This window comes from Heteronotia binoei, chromosome 2 (assembly GCF_032191835.1).
Source record: "Heteronotia binoei isolate CCM8104 ecotype False Entrance Well chromosome 2, APGP_CSIRO_Hbin_v1, whole genome shotgun sequence".
Taxonomy (NCBI): domain Eukaryota; kingdom Metazoa; phylum Chordata; class Lepidosauria; order Squamata; family Gekkonidae; genus Heteronotia; species Heteronotia binoei.
The window spans coordinates 92,171,524-92,185,306 of record NC_083224.1 but is presented as its reverse complement, the minus strand read 5'-3'; the positions used below and the strand labels follow the sequence as shown (position 1 = coordinate 92,185,306).

The following is a 13,783-nucleotide window of genomic DNA, read 5'->3' as shown; positions in this document are numbered from 1 at the left end:
GCTTATATACAGATCACTTCCTCCCTTCCTCCCTTATATATAGACCACTTCCTCCCTTCCAGCGGCATCTGGACCGAGGCGGTTCAGCGATACTGATGTTGCTGGACCTGTCGGCTGTGTTCGACATGGTCAGCCATCAGTTGCTGATTCACTGCCTTGCCGATGAAGGGATTCAGGGGTTGGCCTTACAATGGCTCTCGTCTTTCCTCCATGGTCGGGGACAAAGGGTGGCGATTGGGGGACAGTTATCCCAGTGACACCCACTTAATTGTGGTGTGCCACAGGGGGCAGTGCTCTCCCTGATGCTGTTTAACATCTATATGCACCCCCTTGCTCAGATTGCCAGGAGGTATGGGTTGGGTTGCCATCAGTACGCTGATGACACCCAGCTCTATCTACTGTTGGATGGCTGGTCTGCCTGTATCACAGAAAATTTGGATCTGGTGCTGAAGGCCGAGGCAGGGTGGCTTAAGCTGAGTTGACTGAAGCTGAATCCGACAAAGACAGAGGTCCTTTGCCTGAGCCTAGGAAGGGGAATCCCCCTACCAGCTTTTGATGGTGCGCCTCTTGCAATGGCGCCCAAGGTCAGAAGCTTGGTGGTGCTACTGGAACCTTCATTGACAGTGGAGGCCCAGATAGCAGCCACTTTTTAAATCCGCCTTTTTTATCTTAGGAGGACAAGGCAATTGGTCCCTTTCCTCGACTGCAGTGACCTGGCAACTGTGATCCACGCTACGGTCACCTCGATATAGAATTACTGTAACACCCTCTACATGGGGCTGCCCTTGTCTCAAATCTGGAGACTGCAGCTGGTGCAGAATACAGTGGCTTGGTTGTTATTGGGGCTCCCCATGCGGGAGCACATACAGCCTGGCTTGTGGGAACTGCACTGGCTGCCGATAATGTACCGGATTCGCTACAAGGTGCTGGTTATTACCTTTAAAGCCCTATATGGCCAAGGACCTGTCTACCTTAAGGACCGTCTCTTCCCACATGTTCCCCAGAGGGTACTCAGATCAGGGACACAGAACCCGTTATCGATCCCTGGGCCTAGGGAGGCAAAATTGAAGATCACTCGAGAGAGAGAGCGTTCTCTAAAGCAGCCCCCTATTGGTGGAACCAACTTCCAGAAGAAGCAAGAGCCTTGTGGGACCTTGTCTAGTTCTGCAAGGCTTGCAAGACAGCTTTATTTCAACTTGCTTTTAATCGATAGCCACATATGAGGATACTCAAGAAGACTGAAACTGAAACGACTGGAATGTATTATTAGCACCAAATTGTTTTTAATTGTTATACTGTTTAAGGTTTTAATTAATGTTTAAAATTTGTACATGTTTTTACTGTTGTGAGCCACCCTGAGCCTGCTTCGGTGGGGAGGGCAGGATATAAATCCAATAAAATAAATAAATAAATAAATTTTCACCACTGGAAAAACTGGTTGGAACTAGTCCTTTGAGTTCTAAATTACTGGAATGACAACAACCCCAACGCTGACCTCTGTGCATTGCCCACAGAATATTTCCATAAATATACTGTTGAAGAGTCTTGGTACTCACCAGCCACTGTGCCATTTTTTATGATGGGGCAGTCATTCCATGGCAGAGGATACTGGAAGGATTTAAAAAAGTAAAAGATGCTCCACCCTATGATCACATTGTAGTAGAGCCCAACAAACAAGCAAACCTGGCAAAAAAAGAATGTAACCGTGCTGAATTCTGTTTGGCAGTAGGTCCTTTAGACAAACATTGTGCTGATTCAGCATGGATAGCTTAGTATGCAAGTTGCCTGTATTCACAAGACTTGGAAGGCTGAATGCATTTTTAATATAACAGGACAGTTTCTGAATGGCACTTTCATTGCGGACAATATTGAATCTCTGTTGTGCATCTGCTTCTAACAATCTTTGAGAAGTCCAGAGCTTTGCTTTTTATATCACAAAGCTTGGAGCTCACACAAAGAAACCCACACTCTTGAAGGATAACAATTTAGAAATTACATACATACCCTAGCGTTCTATAAGTCCTCAGAGGCTTACAAAGGCCTATTTCCCTGCTATTACCTGATTTTTCCCCTCTTTAATTGATTCTGAACTGTTCTCTGCATTCTATGCCTCCTGGAACATGTTCAGTCTTTAGGACTGCCAAGCCTCCGGGCCGGGTGGGGATTCTCCTGCTCTGAAGGTTCCCAACCAGCTGGCTCACATTGGGCCAGTGGGAGGAACCTCCCCCGACATCAGCAGTGCAATGACTAGAGCTGCCAACCCCCCGGTCCGGGCAGGGAATCTCCCACCCGGGAGGTTCTCAACTCGCCGGCCCACATTGGGCCTGCAAGGAGAACCTTCCCCTGTGTCGCTGCCATGAAGACGTCACCCGGAAGTGACATCATCAAAATGGTGGTGCCCCTGCAGGGCCACTCTAGACATTTCTGGGAAAGCTCTATGGTTTTTTCAGACGCTCTAGCTATTTGGGAGGTAAAACTCTATGGTACAATAGGTACCATAGAGTTTTAACCTCCCAAATGGCTAGAGTTCACTTCTGCGTTATGTCATTTTGTTGCACAGCGTGTGGTGTGTGCACAACTGTCCCCTGCTAAGGGATGAAGAGGACTTGGCAACCCTAGCAATGATGGCACTCGGAAGTGACATCATTATGCCAATGATGCTGCATGCCAGCCACTCTAGGCATTTCCGGGGAAACTCTATGTCTTCCCGGATGCTCTAGCAATTTGGGAGGGAAAACTCTATGGTACAATAGAGGAGGCCACAAAGGCTGCCAGAGACTTGGCAACCCTATCAGTCCCCATCAGGCTGTTTTGTTTCTTTTAGTTTATTTGTAGCATTCTGCATACCTATGAGAGTCCCCTGAATATTTAGAAACCTCACCTTGCCTGTGGGTGGCCTGGTATTGCTGCTTTCATGATACAAGCTGTCCACTTCAGTATTAAAACAGAACGAGCAGGGAACTGACAAGGACTGGTGGAAGCGGAAGGAATCTCATTTTCCCCTCCTGCACTATTTCCTCTTTCTCTTCCCTGAAAGTCTTCCCATAGCTTCTCCCCTTTTCCTGCTTCCTTCCTTTCTTCCTACCCACCAGCCAACCTACCTTTATCTTCAGTATGCCCTCCTTCTCTCTTGCTGGTAGCCTCTGTCTCTGGAAAAAATCTCTGCATCTGTGGCTTCCAGGCTGGGTCAGCCCTAGCTGTGAGATAGGGGACCCTCAAGGACGTGTATGGGTTTTGCTGCTTTTTGCAATTTATTGATGCATCAAAAACACTTCGATATTTTTTCTGAGCTTTTGCCTTTAATTGAGATATGTGGTTGGAGCACCCTATGCTAGAAGAGGATTTGAGCAAACCAAAAGAGGAAGCCATGCAAATGACAAATTGAAAACAGCACAGAGCTCATGGCAAAACAATATACTGGGGCTTTTCTCAGGTTTGTAGAAAAATCTGTCTTATCTGTTCACTCTTCTGTTTTAAATAGCCACAGATCTAGCCACATTGAGAATGATACAAACAACAAGGGGGGAACCCACAAGGACATGTGTGAGGCATATCACTTCCTCTCTTCCACTGTTCCCTCTTTTTCTTTCCTGAAAGCCCCCATGGCCTCTCTTTTCTTACATCCTTCTCTTTTTAGGGTTGCCAACCTCTGGGTAGGGGCTGTAGATCTACTGGAATCACAACAGATCTCCCAACTACAGAGATCAGATCCCCTTACAGTTACCAGATTCAAGTAGGATCTGGAGATTTGGGGTAGAGCCTGGGGAGGGTGAAGTTTGGGAAGGGAAGCAATTTTAGCAGAGCATAATGCCATAAAGTCTACCCTCCAAAGCAGCCATTTTTCTCCAAGGGAACTGATCTTCGTCATCTGGAAAGCAGTTGTAATTCTAGGTGATCTCCATTCCCCACCTGGAGGTGGACAACCCTAATTCCCATGGAGGAAATGGTTACTTTGGAAAGTGGAGTCTATGACATTGTACCTGTCTGAGGTCTCACCACTCCTCAAACCTCACCTTCCTCAGGCTCATCTCTCCAATTTTCTGGGAATTTACTAACCTGAGGTTGGTAACTTCCCACTCAACAGCCAACCTTTATCTGCCCCGTCTTCTTCAGCTTTCCCTCTCTATCACCAGCAGCCTCTGCCCCAGTTATGTGGTGCCAGCCACTGGGCAAGGCCTGCTTGCATGGTAGGGAACCATCAAAAGTTGTGGGGTCACACTTCACTTTCCTCCTCCCCACACTATTTTCTCTTTCCCTACTCTTGGCAATTCCCATATCCTCTCCCTCCTTCATTCTCTCCTCAGCCATTCTCCAACCTACCTTTTATCTGCCTCCCATCTTCAGCAATATATGTTCTTTATTTACTGCAATTGTAATCTACTTTCTTTGCAGTGGAGACCAAAGCAGTTTACATTATTTGCTTCTCCTCCTTTTTATCTACACAACAACCCTGTGAGATAGGTTAGCCTGGAAGTTCATGAGTGGCCCAAAATCACCCAAGTGAGCTTCGACAGTAAAATGGGTATTCAAACCTGGGTCTATCAGACCCTGTCCTGAAGTTCTAACTGCTACACCACACTGGGACAGATTCCCCACTAGGCTTGCTTTGTTGCCGGACCCCTTCCGCCCCCCCGCACATTTCCATCTGATTTTGCACAAGCTGTCATAAGGCTGCAACTTGCCTCAGCTCTTTCCCACAGCAAGCAGAAACCAGTTTTCAGAGGATCAAGCCACAATGAAAGGGAAGCATACCTTCCTTTTCAGGGCCATTTTTTTCTCCCCTCAGCAATATGCACATAACTGCATAAATGTCTCTTTGATTTAAATGTATGCCTGTGTGCTCCTGCACCATTTGTGTTTTTTTTTGGGGGGGGGGGGAGACTGGGAGCCCCCATGGGGATTTGAGAGGTAAACTCCAAGAAAACTACCCATGCTCTCATTTATGTTGGTAGGACAGCTTTGAAAATAATCCCTAGTCAGACTTCCCTATCAGGGCTGTGTTCCTCATCCAGAACTAGTGTCACATGATAGTCTTCCTGTAGTGGAAAAATCTTAAAATGGCAGCTGCTTGTGAAGTATCTTGACATAGGGATGAAGCCCTGGAATCGTTAGTGGTATGGGATGAGAAGAAGGTCCAGGGGTCCCTCAGGCAGAGCCCAGTGATTCACATACTCATTTTTACACATACGCAAGGAACAGGGCATTAAAAAAAATTCATCTACAGCACATTCTGTGGATGACACACAGCAAGAGTTTGGACAGTCCACAATGGGGTAAGGAAGGTTATGGGGGGGATGTCTGAATGTTCTTCTATGGGACACTACAAGAATGGATCAAATTAGAGGTGCAGTCAGAGCACAGTGAGCATAGCATCTGACTGCAACCCTAGAGGTTCAAATAGTTACAGTAAGAGTGAAATCTAAGGAGGTCAGACTTCATGGCTTGCACTTATGCAGATTTTGATATGAATCTTAGGTTAATCCACCAGGTATGTTCTGTTTTTATTTAGTAATCCCTAACCACTCTTAATTAAATAGTAAATGGGCATACCATACAATTTTTTTGCTAGAGAACACATGTAAAACCAACTGTGCCCACAACCATTCTCAGCAGTCTCATGTTTCGTCCAAGCACTCACCAGGCAACTGGCAATCCCAATGCCTCCCAACCGAGGGCAGACATAATTCCACACTCCTATACTGCCCCTGCGGATCCTCTGCCCCACAGCCACTTCCAGGAAAAAGAGAGGGAGTCCAATGATGATAAGCAGTACCAAATATGGAACAAGGTAGGCACCTGGCAGGAAAGAGAAGGACTATTAGAGATGTTTACATTACATTATACAAAGTAAAGAACAGTGAATGTGGCAGTGGGCCAGGTGGCAGTGAGAAGATTGTATGTATTCATATCCACTAAGCCATATCTGCCTCACGTCACTTCTCTGACCCATTAGCCCTGTAGCACAGGATCTTCTAGCATGCTTGTGTTTTATATATCAGTTGATTCTCACATGATCCATAAAGTGAAAAGGAAACTCCCTACATATATATCTAGGCACGCATCCCAAAGCATACATCAAATGTACCACACTAAATATGGGTAGAAATAGTCACACTAATTTAAAAAAAATCACAGTACACTGTACATGTCTGAGATCTGTCATATTTGACACGTTGTACCAAAAATGAGTATGTAGCCTAGATCTGAAGAAATCTGAATGTTTGCAAAAACAAGGGTTCCTTTTAATTGGCATTCATTACTGGGTTCTTTCTGAAATTCAATAAGGAATAGTGACTGGGGGCGGGGGGAACATAAGAGAAGCCATGTTGGATCAGGCCAATGGCCTATCCAGGCCAATACTCTGTGTCACACAGTGGCCAAAAAACCCAAGTGCCATCAAGAGGTCCACCAGAGGGGCTAGAAGCCCTTCCACTGTGCCCCCCCCCCCCAAGCACAAGAATACAGAGCATCACTTCCCCAAATGATGAAGAAACAAACAAAAAGAGCAACAATGAAATGCTGAATATTTCAGTGGCAAATGTTGCTTGGGGATTTAATGATCCTTATTTTCATAGGCTCGTACCATCCCCAATTCTTTCATCCAGATTCCCTGTTGTCTTCTATGGTTTGCATAACATTATGTATGTGTGTGCAGCAAAGCACTCCTGATTTTTTTCAAAGTGTTAATGTAAATACTAATGAGCATCTTCCTTCTAGCAGGTGTTAGCAATTGGGCCTTTCTGTCAACATAGCCCTTATCATCTTCAAGGCCAGAGTTAGGAATGCAATAACTGGCTCTTCTTGAGAACCTGTGGCCCACCACAGGGGGGAAATCAGCTGTGATGATGTAGTCTTCTAGAGGGTTCTAGAGAAAATGTGTCCTGATTGGATTGTTACCATCTCCTGACACCAGTTGGCTGAAGAGTATAATTGGTCTAAAAGTCTGAATGATGAGTTTTCTAGGCTATGTCGCCTTGATCTCAGTCGGGTCCGCAAGCTCTCCTGCTTGCGGCCCTCCTGAATCAGGCAGGGGGAGGGATGTCATGGATGTGACACCCCCAAAGAGGCCCTGGATGGGTCTCTTTTTGGCATGGGGCTTTTACAGCAAGACAGGGGCGCAACGGCAGTTGCTTCTGTTCTTTCTGTATGCCCTGAAGCTCTCTCTATCATGACCGCCATTACAGCAGCAAGAAGTGAACGCCCAATCGCTTGCTTCTCTTCTCTTTAATAAGCTTTTGATCTTTCACCTCTCTACCTCAAGCATGACAATTCTACATTGCAAGTAAGTCAGCTTTCAATTGCCAATGACTAATGGGTTGTTTTTACATTTCAATAAACTGGCAGTTCAAAAGAAGGGAAAGAGGTCAATACCTCTAATTTCCCTGTGAATGAGGCCATGAAAACCTAAAGAATATCTCTAAGTACTGGAAACAATTTGAATTAATCTGAATATGGATACTTAAATCGACCCAGATCATAACTTGATATTTGTTAAAGAGACTATTATTTGGCTGCAATACGGTCTGAACAAAATGAGATACTTGTTAGAGGGATTTCTTCTTTTCTAATTTGAAATTCATACGCTAACATTTAAAACTCCAGTTGAAGGAGAATGGGAAGGACAGACTATCTGGGACTCTGAGTTACTTTTCAACCTGGATTAATGGACTGAGTTTGCTGACAGAGAAAAATGGCTTTGCTAAGTGAAATTTTTCACAAAAAAAGATATTTTAAGCAGTTTGAAGTCTCTGAGGCAAGATCTTGGTTTATTGACAGAGTTGGTCAAGAAGCAAATGGGAGCTTTTGTGCTGAAAGCTAGTGAAATCTCAAATCTACATGAGCAGAGTGCTAAAGAGAACCTGATGACGTCTGTGGAGTTGAAATGGGAGAGTGACTTGTTGGGAAACGAACAAAAGAAAATCAAAATGGAACCCTATGGCATAATTAAAAAAGAAAACCAGAAATGGAGACTGATTCAAGTTATGTCGAGAGGAACAAAGGCTGTGGAATTTTTCCCACTTTCTTTGAGAAGGATGACTGCATTAAGAAGTAAGGAGATGCATTTTAACCAGAAAATCATGATGTGGAAATCTTTCAGAAAGAAGTGCCTCCTGAACTAGATTTTTCTCTGTGGATAGTTGGATATGGACTTTGTAAGAAAATCTGATATGTGATATTAGAAGGCTAAGTGAGATTTTTTTCCTTTTTTTCTTTTTTTGGGGGGGCTACAATAACTTGTCTTGTCTAAAATAATATGGATATAAAAACTAAAGGACTAAAAAGTCTCTGAAAAGAATTTTATGTAAAAACAGTTAATCTAGATTAATTTTTAAGAAGGCAGATAGCGTAATTATTTGATAAATTGGTGAACTTATCTTTAACAAATAATGATATTAGCTTTTTATGTTTGTTATTGTTATGGGTAATCCTACAAGTTAATCTATAATTGTTAAGAAGGTAGACATCGTAATTATTTTGTAAATTAGTAGATCTCCTGCTAATATGTTTGTTTGAAGAAATTGTCTATAATAAAATAGATAAATTATTGTGCTCCATTTCTGATCTGTCAAGGATAAAGATATTGGTCACAGACTGTATTAAGAAGGTGCATATTAGTTAAAAATCAGGAGATAGATTTTTTTTTTAGTAAGAAGAATTTCTTGAAATGTCCTTATCTTGGTGGGTAGTTGGGTATGGAACTCTCAATAAGAACAGGCATGTGATTTTTATTTTTGGGTTTTAATAAGTTGTTTTCTCTAGCCCAATAAGGATATAAGAGTTGGATTAATTGTTAAAAAGGCAGATAGCACAGTTATTATGTAAACTGGCAGATTTGTCTTTAGTATGTCTCCCAGGAGAAACTATATTGAGATAGACAAATACTATGTTGTATTTTTCTTTTAGCTTCTTAAGGATAAAGATATGATTTTTTTGTGTCTATGTTAATGAGGATAGTGTTAAACTAACAAATTAGTCTGTGTTTTCAACATGGTTAAGCCAAAGCAGCTAGTTCCGTGTTGAGATTGCTCTGACTTGTTTATACTTATATGTGTTGAAGAATTGTTTAGACTTGCATTGCTAGTAATAGTTTAGTAAAAATGTTTTATAATGAAAGATAAAGATGGTAAAATATATGGAGAACTCTATACTTGCAGGTAGAATGAATTGAATATTTTATTTGGAGGTAGAATTAAAACTGATATATTTGTATTTTTCTTTTTTTCTGCTTTTCCCATTCTGTATACGCCCCCCCTTCTTTTGTATCTATGCTTACGCTTCTTTCTTTTGTAGTTAAAACCAATAAAAATGATAAAAACCCTAAAAGTCTGAATGAAGGAGACTAATTTTGGGGATTTTTAGTGAGTTGAGGCCTGGACTATGATATGCTTGTATTGCAATATATGATATGTAAAGTACACTTAAGCCATTGCCTCAATCTTTTGGAACTTTCAGATTGTGCCATCTAATGCAAAGTGTGTGTTAGATAGTTCAAGTTAGTTTTTCTTGTTAACATAAGAACATAAGAGAAGCCATGTTGGATCAGGCCAATGGCCCATCCAGTCCAACACTCTGTGTCACACAGTTTCCAATATATGTGTGTGTGTGTATACACACACACACACATATATATATACACACACATATATATACATACACACACACACACACACACACACACACACACACACACACACACATATATATATATATATATATATATATATATATATATATATATATATATATATATATATATATATATATATATATATATATATATATATATATATATACTGCAGCTAATAGCCACTGATGGACCTCTGCTCCATATTTTTATCCAATCAGTCAGTCGACCAGTCAGTGCTCAACCACCTTCCTGTCTGTATCCCATCCCAACAGTGACAGGTAGTGGGACCAGTTTGGATGACCTGCCTCCGTCATTGGTGTTATGCAATGCCAGGTCCATTAACAACAAGACCTCTGTCCTCCGAGAGTTTTTACTCGAGCAGGACGTGGACCTGGCTTGCGTGACTGAGACCTGGGTTGGAGAGGGAGATACGGTGGCCCTCTCACAAACAGCTCCCCCGGGTTACTCAGTCTTGCACCAATCACGGACAAGCGGGCGGGGGGGAGGAGTGGCATTGTTCATACGAGAGGCTTACTCCTTTAGGGCACTCCCGGCCCCAAAGATCGAAGGTATTGAATGTGCCGGTCTGGCGTGGGAAGCTGGAGGGGGGTTGGCGATCTGGCTGGTGTACCGTTCGCCTAGCGCACCAGCCGGCGCCTTACCGTCCCTGCTCGAGGCTGTGGCAGGTTGGGCGTTGGAGCACCCAAGGCTGCTGATCCTGGGTGACTTCAACGTCCATGCGGATGACCCGGCCTCTAGTTCGGCGACGGACCTAGTGTCTTCCATGGCGACGCTAGGGCTCTCTCAATTTGTTACATCTCCCACGCATCAGGCCGGGCACATGTTAGATCTGATCTTTGCGGCCGGGGTTATGGTGGACGATATAATCACAAAAGCGGTGCCATGGTCGGACCACCTCGCCCTTAGGGCTCGTGTGGACGCTCCACGCCAAACCCGTCTAGGCGACGAGCGCATTATGGCTCGCCCGCGAAGCCAGATGGACCCGGAACGGTTCCAAATGGCTCTGCGGGATCCCTGGCCCTCTGGCAATTCCCTCAATGACCTGGTCGAGACCTGGCATAGCCGGCTTTCCACAGCCATTGACGAGATCGCACCTTGGCGCCCTCTGCGACCCCGGACTAGGCTGGCGCCGTGGTATACCCCGGAACTACGCCAGCTGAAACAAGGCCTCAGACGGCTAGAGAGGCAATGGCGGCGTACTCATGACGAAGTGGCTAGAGCATCTTATAGAGAGTTTATGAGGTCCTATGAGATGGCAGTCAAAGCCACAAAGAAAACATACTTTGCGGCTAAGATTGCGTCTGCAAATTCGCGCCCGGCACAATTATTTAAGATAATTCGGAACCTTACTACATTGCCACAAGGCAAACCAAATGTTAAGGAATTAGAGATAGGCTGTGAGGCATTCACGAAATTTTTTGCAGACAAAGTCCAGTCGCTCCGCCGTGACTGCCCCGCCATATTAGATACAGTATGTGAACTTGAGGCTCCGTGCCTGTCTTCTGGTTTGATCCTGGACCGTTTTGACCCGCTCGACCTAGAGGAGGTTGACAGGATCCTCTCTACTGCACGCCCAACAACTTGTGATCTGGACCCGTGCCCCTCCTGGCTAATTAAAGCTTGCCAGGAGGAGCTGAGATGTCCTATATGGGACATCATAAATAGATCTCTTTCAGGGGTTCTTTTCCAACCCCTCTGAAAGAGGCAGTGGTCCGCCCCCTCTTGAAAAAAGCTACATAAGACCCGGCCGAATTGGCTCATTACCGGCCAGTCTCAAACTTGCCCTTTTTGGGCAAGGTTATAGAGAGGGCTGTGGCGTTGCAGTTACAGAGCTTCCTGGATGACGCTTCCACTTTGGATCCATTCCAGTCCGGCTTCCGTCCGGGCCATGGGACAGAGACGGTTCTGGTCGCCCTCATGGATGATCTCCGGCGACACCTGGACCGAGGCGGTATGGCAGTATTGCTGTTGTTAGACCTTTCGGCCGCGTTTGATATGGTCGACCACCGGCTGCTGGCCCGCTGCCTCGCCGATGCAGGGATTCAGGGGCTAGTCTTGCAATGGCTTTCCTCTTTCCTGGAGGGTTGGGGACAAAGGGTGGCAATTGGGGGGGAGCTGTCCCAGAGACACTCACTCAACTGTGGGGTGCCTCAGGGAGCAGTTCTCTCCCCGATGTTATTTAACATCTACATGCGCCCCCTTGCCCAGATTGCCCGGAGATATGGGCTGGGTTGTCACCAGTACGCGGATGACACCCAGCTCTATCTATTGATGGACGGCCGGGCTGCCGATGTTCCTTTAAACCTGGACCGGGCGCTGCAGGCCGTGGCAGACTGGATCAGGTCGAGTGGGCTGAAACTGAATCCAGCGAAGACAGAGGTCCTTTGTCTAGAGCGTGGTGGTCCGGAGGGAGGGATCTCCCTTCCAGCTTTTGACGGTGCGTCACTGATACCAGTGCGCAGGGTCAGGAGCTTGGGAGTGCTACTGGAGTCTTCCTTGACAATGGAGGCCCAGATAGCAGCCACTGCCAAATCCGCCTTTTTCCATCTTAGGTGGGCGAGGCAGTTGGCTCCCTTCCTGGAGTGCAATGACCTGGCAACAGTGATCCATGCAACGGTCACCTCGAGGCTAGACTACTGTAATGCCCTCTACAAGGGGCTGCCCCTGTGCCGAACCCGGAAGGTGCAGCTAGTGCAGAATGCAGCAGCCAGACTGCTATTGGGCCTACCTCGGTGGGAACATGTGCGGGCTGGGCTGCGGGAGCTGCATTGGCTGCCTGTTATTTACCGAGTTCGTTACAAGGTGCTGGTTATTACCTTTAAAGCCCTATATGGCCGAGGACCTGTTTACCTTAGGGACCGCCTCTCTCCATACGTTCCCCAGAGAGCACTGCGATCCAGCTCACAAAATTCTTCTGGAAGTACCTGGGCCAAAGGAGGCCAAACTAAAAATAACCAGAGAACAGGCCTTCTCTGTAAAAGCACCCCAGTGGTGGAACCAGCTGCCGGAAGAGGTGCGGGCCCTACGGGACATTAGCCAATTCCGTGGGGCGTGCAAAACCGCCCTCTTCCGGCTAGCCTTCCAAGATGAAACCTGAAATGAACATCATGCCATCAATAACATCAACAACCGAGTTAGCAATAAGATAAGATTATTTTAGATTGATTTTAGATTTTTATTATGTAAATTTAATGGTAAATTTTAAATGGTACAGAAATGTACAATTGTTTTATTGTTTAATATGGCTTTTGCCACACTCTGTAAGCCACCCTGAGCCTGCCTCGGTGGGGAGGGCGGGGTATAAATAAAATTTTATTATTATTATTATTATTAATCCCCTCATAAAGCTGGTTATGCTTGTAGCCGCTACCACCTCCTGTGGCAGTGAATTCCACATGTTAATCACGCTTTGGGTGAAGAAGTACTTCCTTTTGTCCGTTTTAACCTGACTGCTCAGCAATTAATTTCAAAAGTATACAAATTACTTTTACAATGGTCTACAGAAGATGAAGTAGTGAAATCTCAAATGATAAAATGGGCAATTAATGTAAACAAAGAAATAAAGATGGAATCTTGGGAATATTTGTGGAAACTTGCAACATGTCATAGTATTAAAGAAAACTGTTTTAAGATGATGTATAGATGGTATATGACTCCAAAAAAATTAGCAAAGATGAACAACAAGATGCCAGATAGGTGTTGGAAATGTAAAAAGCACGAAGGCTCTTTCTACCATATGTGGTGGACTTGTGAAAGGGTTAAAATGTTTTGGCAGATGATTCAGCAAGAGATTTCTAAGATTTTGGGATATGAATTCAACAAAGTGGCAGAGATTTTTCTGCTGGGATTACAAATGGAAAAATTTCCAAAAGAAGATAGAACTTTAATATGGTACTTGCTCTCAGCTGCTAGGACATTGTATGCGCAGCTGTGGAAGCAAGAAAAAATACCAGAGAAATGTGATTGGATTACAAAAGTTATGTCATGGAGTGAAATGGACAAATTAACAAGAAAACTAAGAGACTATGATTTGGAACTTTTTAAGTTGGAGTGGAAGAAATTCAGAAGATACGTAGAAAAAGAGTGGAAAATAAAAGGGCATTGGACAATCTTTGATGATTAAGATTTTTAAAA

At 44.5% G+C, this 13,783-nt stretch overlaps 1 protein-coding gene across 1 annotated transcript in view; it reads right to left on the bottom strand.

Annotated features, from left to right (window-relative positions):
- The window catches only part of SLC6A17 (solute carrier family 6 member 17), a 56,437-nt gene that overhangs the window by 27,233 nt on the left and 15,421 nt on the right, over positions 1-13,783 (bottom strand). The window contains exons 2-3 of the mRNA XM_060231617.1: positions 5,639-5,796; positions 1,557-1,683 (exon numbers count right to left, since the gene is read on the bottom strand). Coding sequence (XP_060087600.1) covers positions 1,557-1,683; positions 5,639-5,796 — 285 coding nt within the window. The remainder of the gene's footprint in view (positions 1-1,556; positions 1,684-5,638; positions 5,797-13,783) is intronic.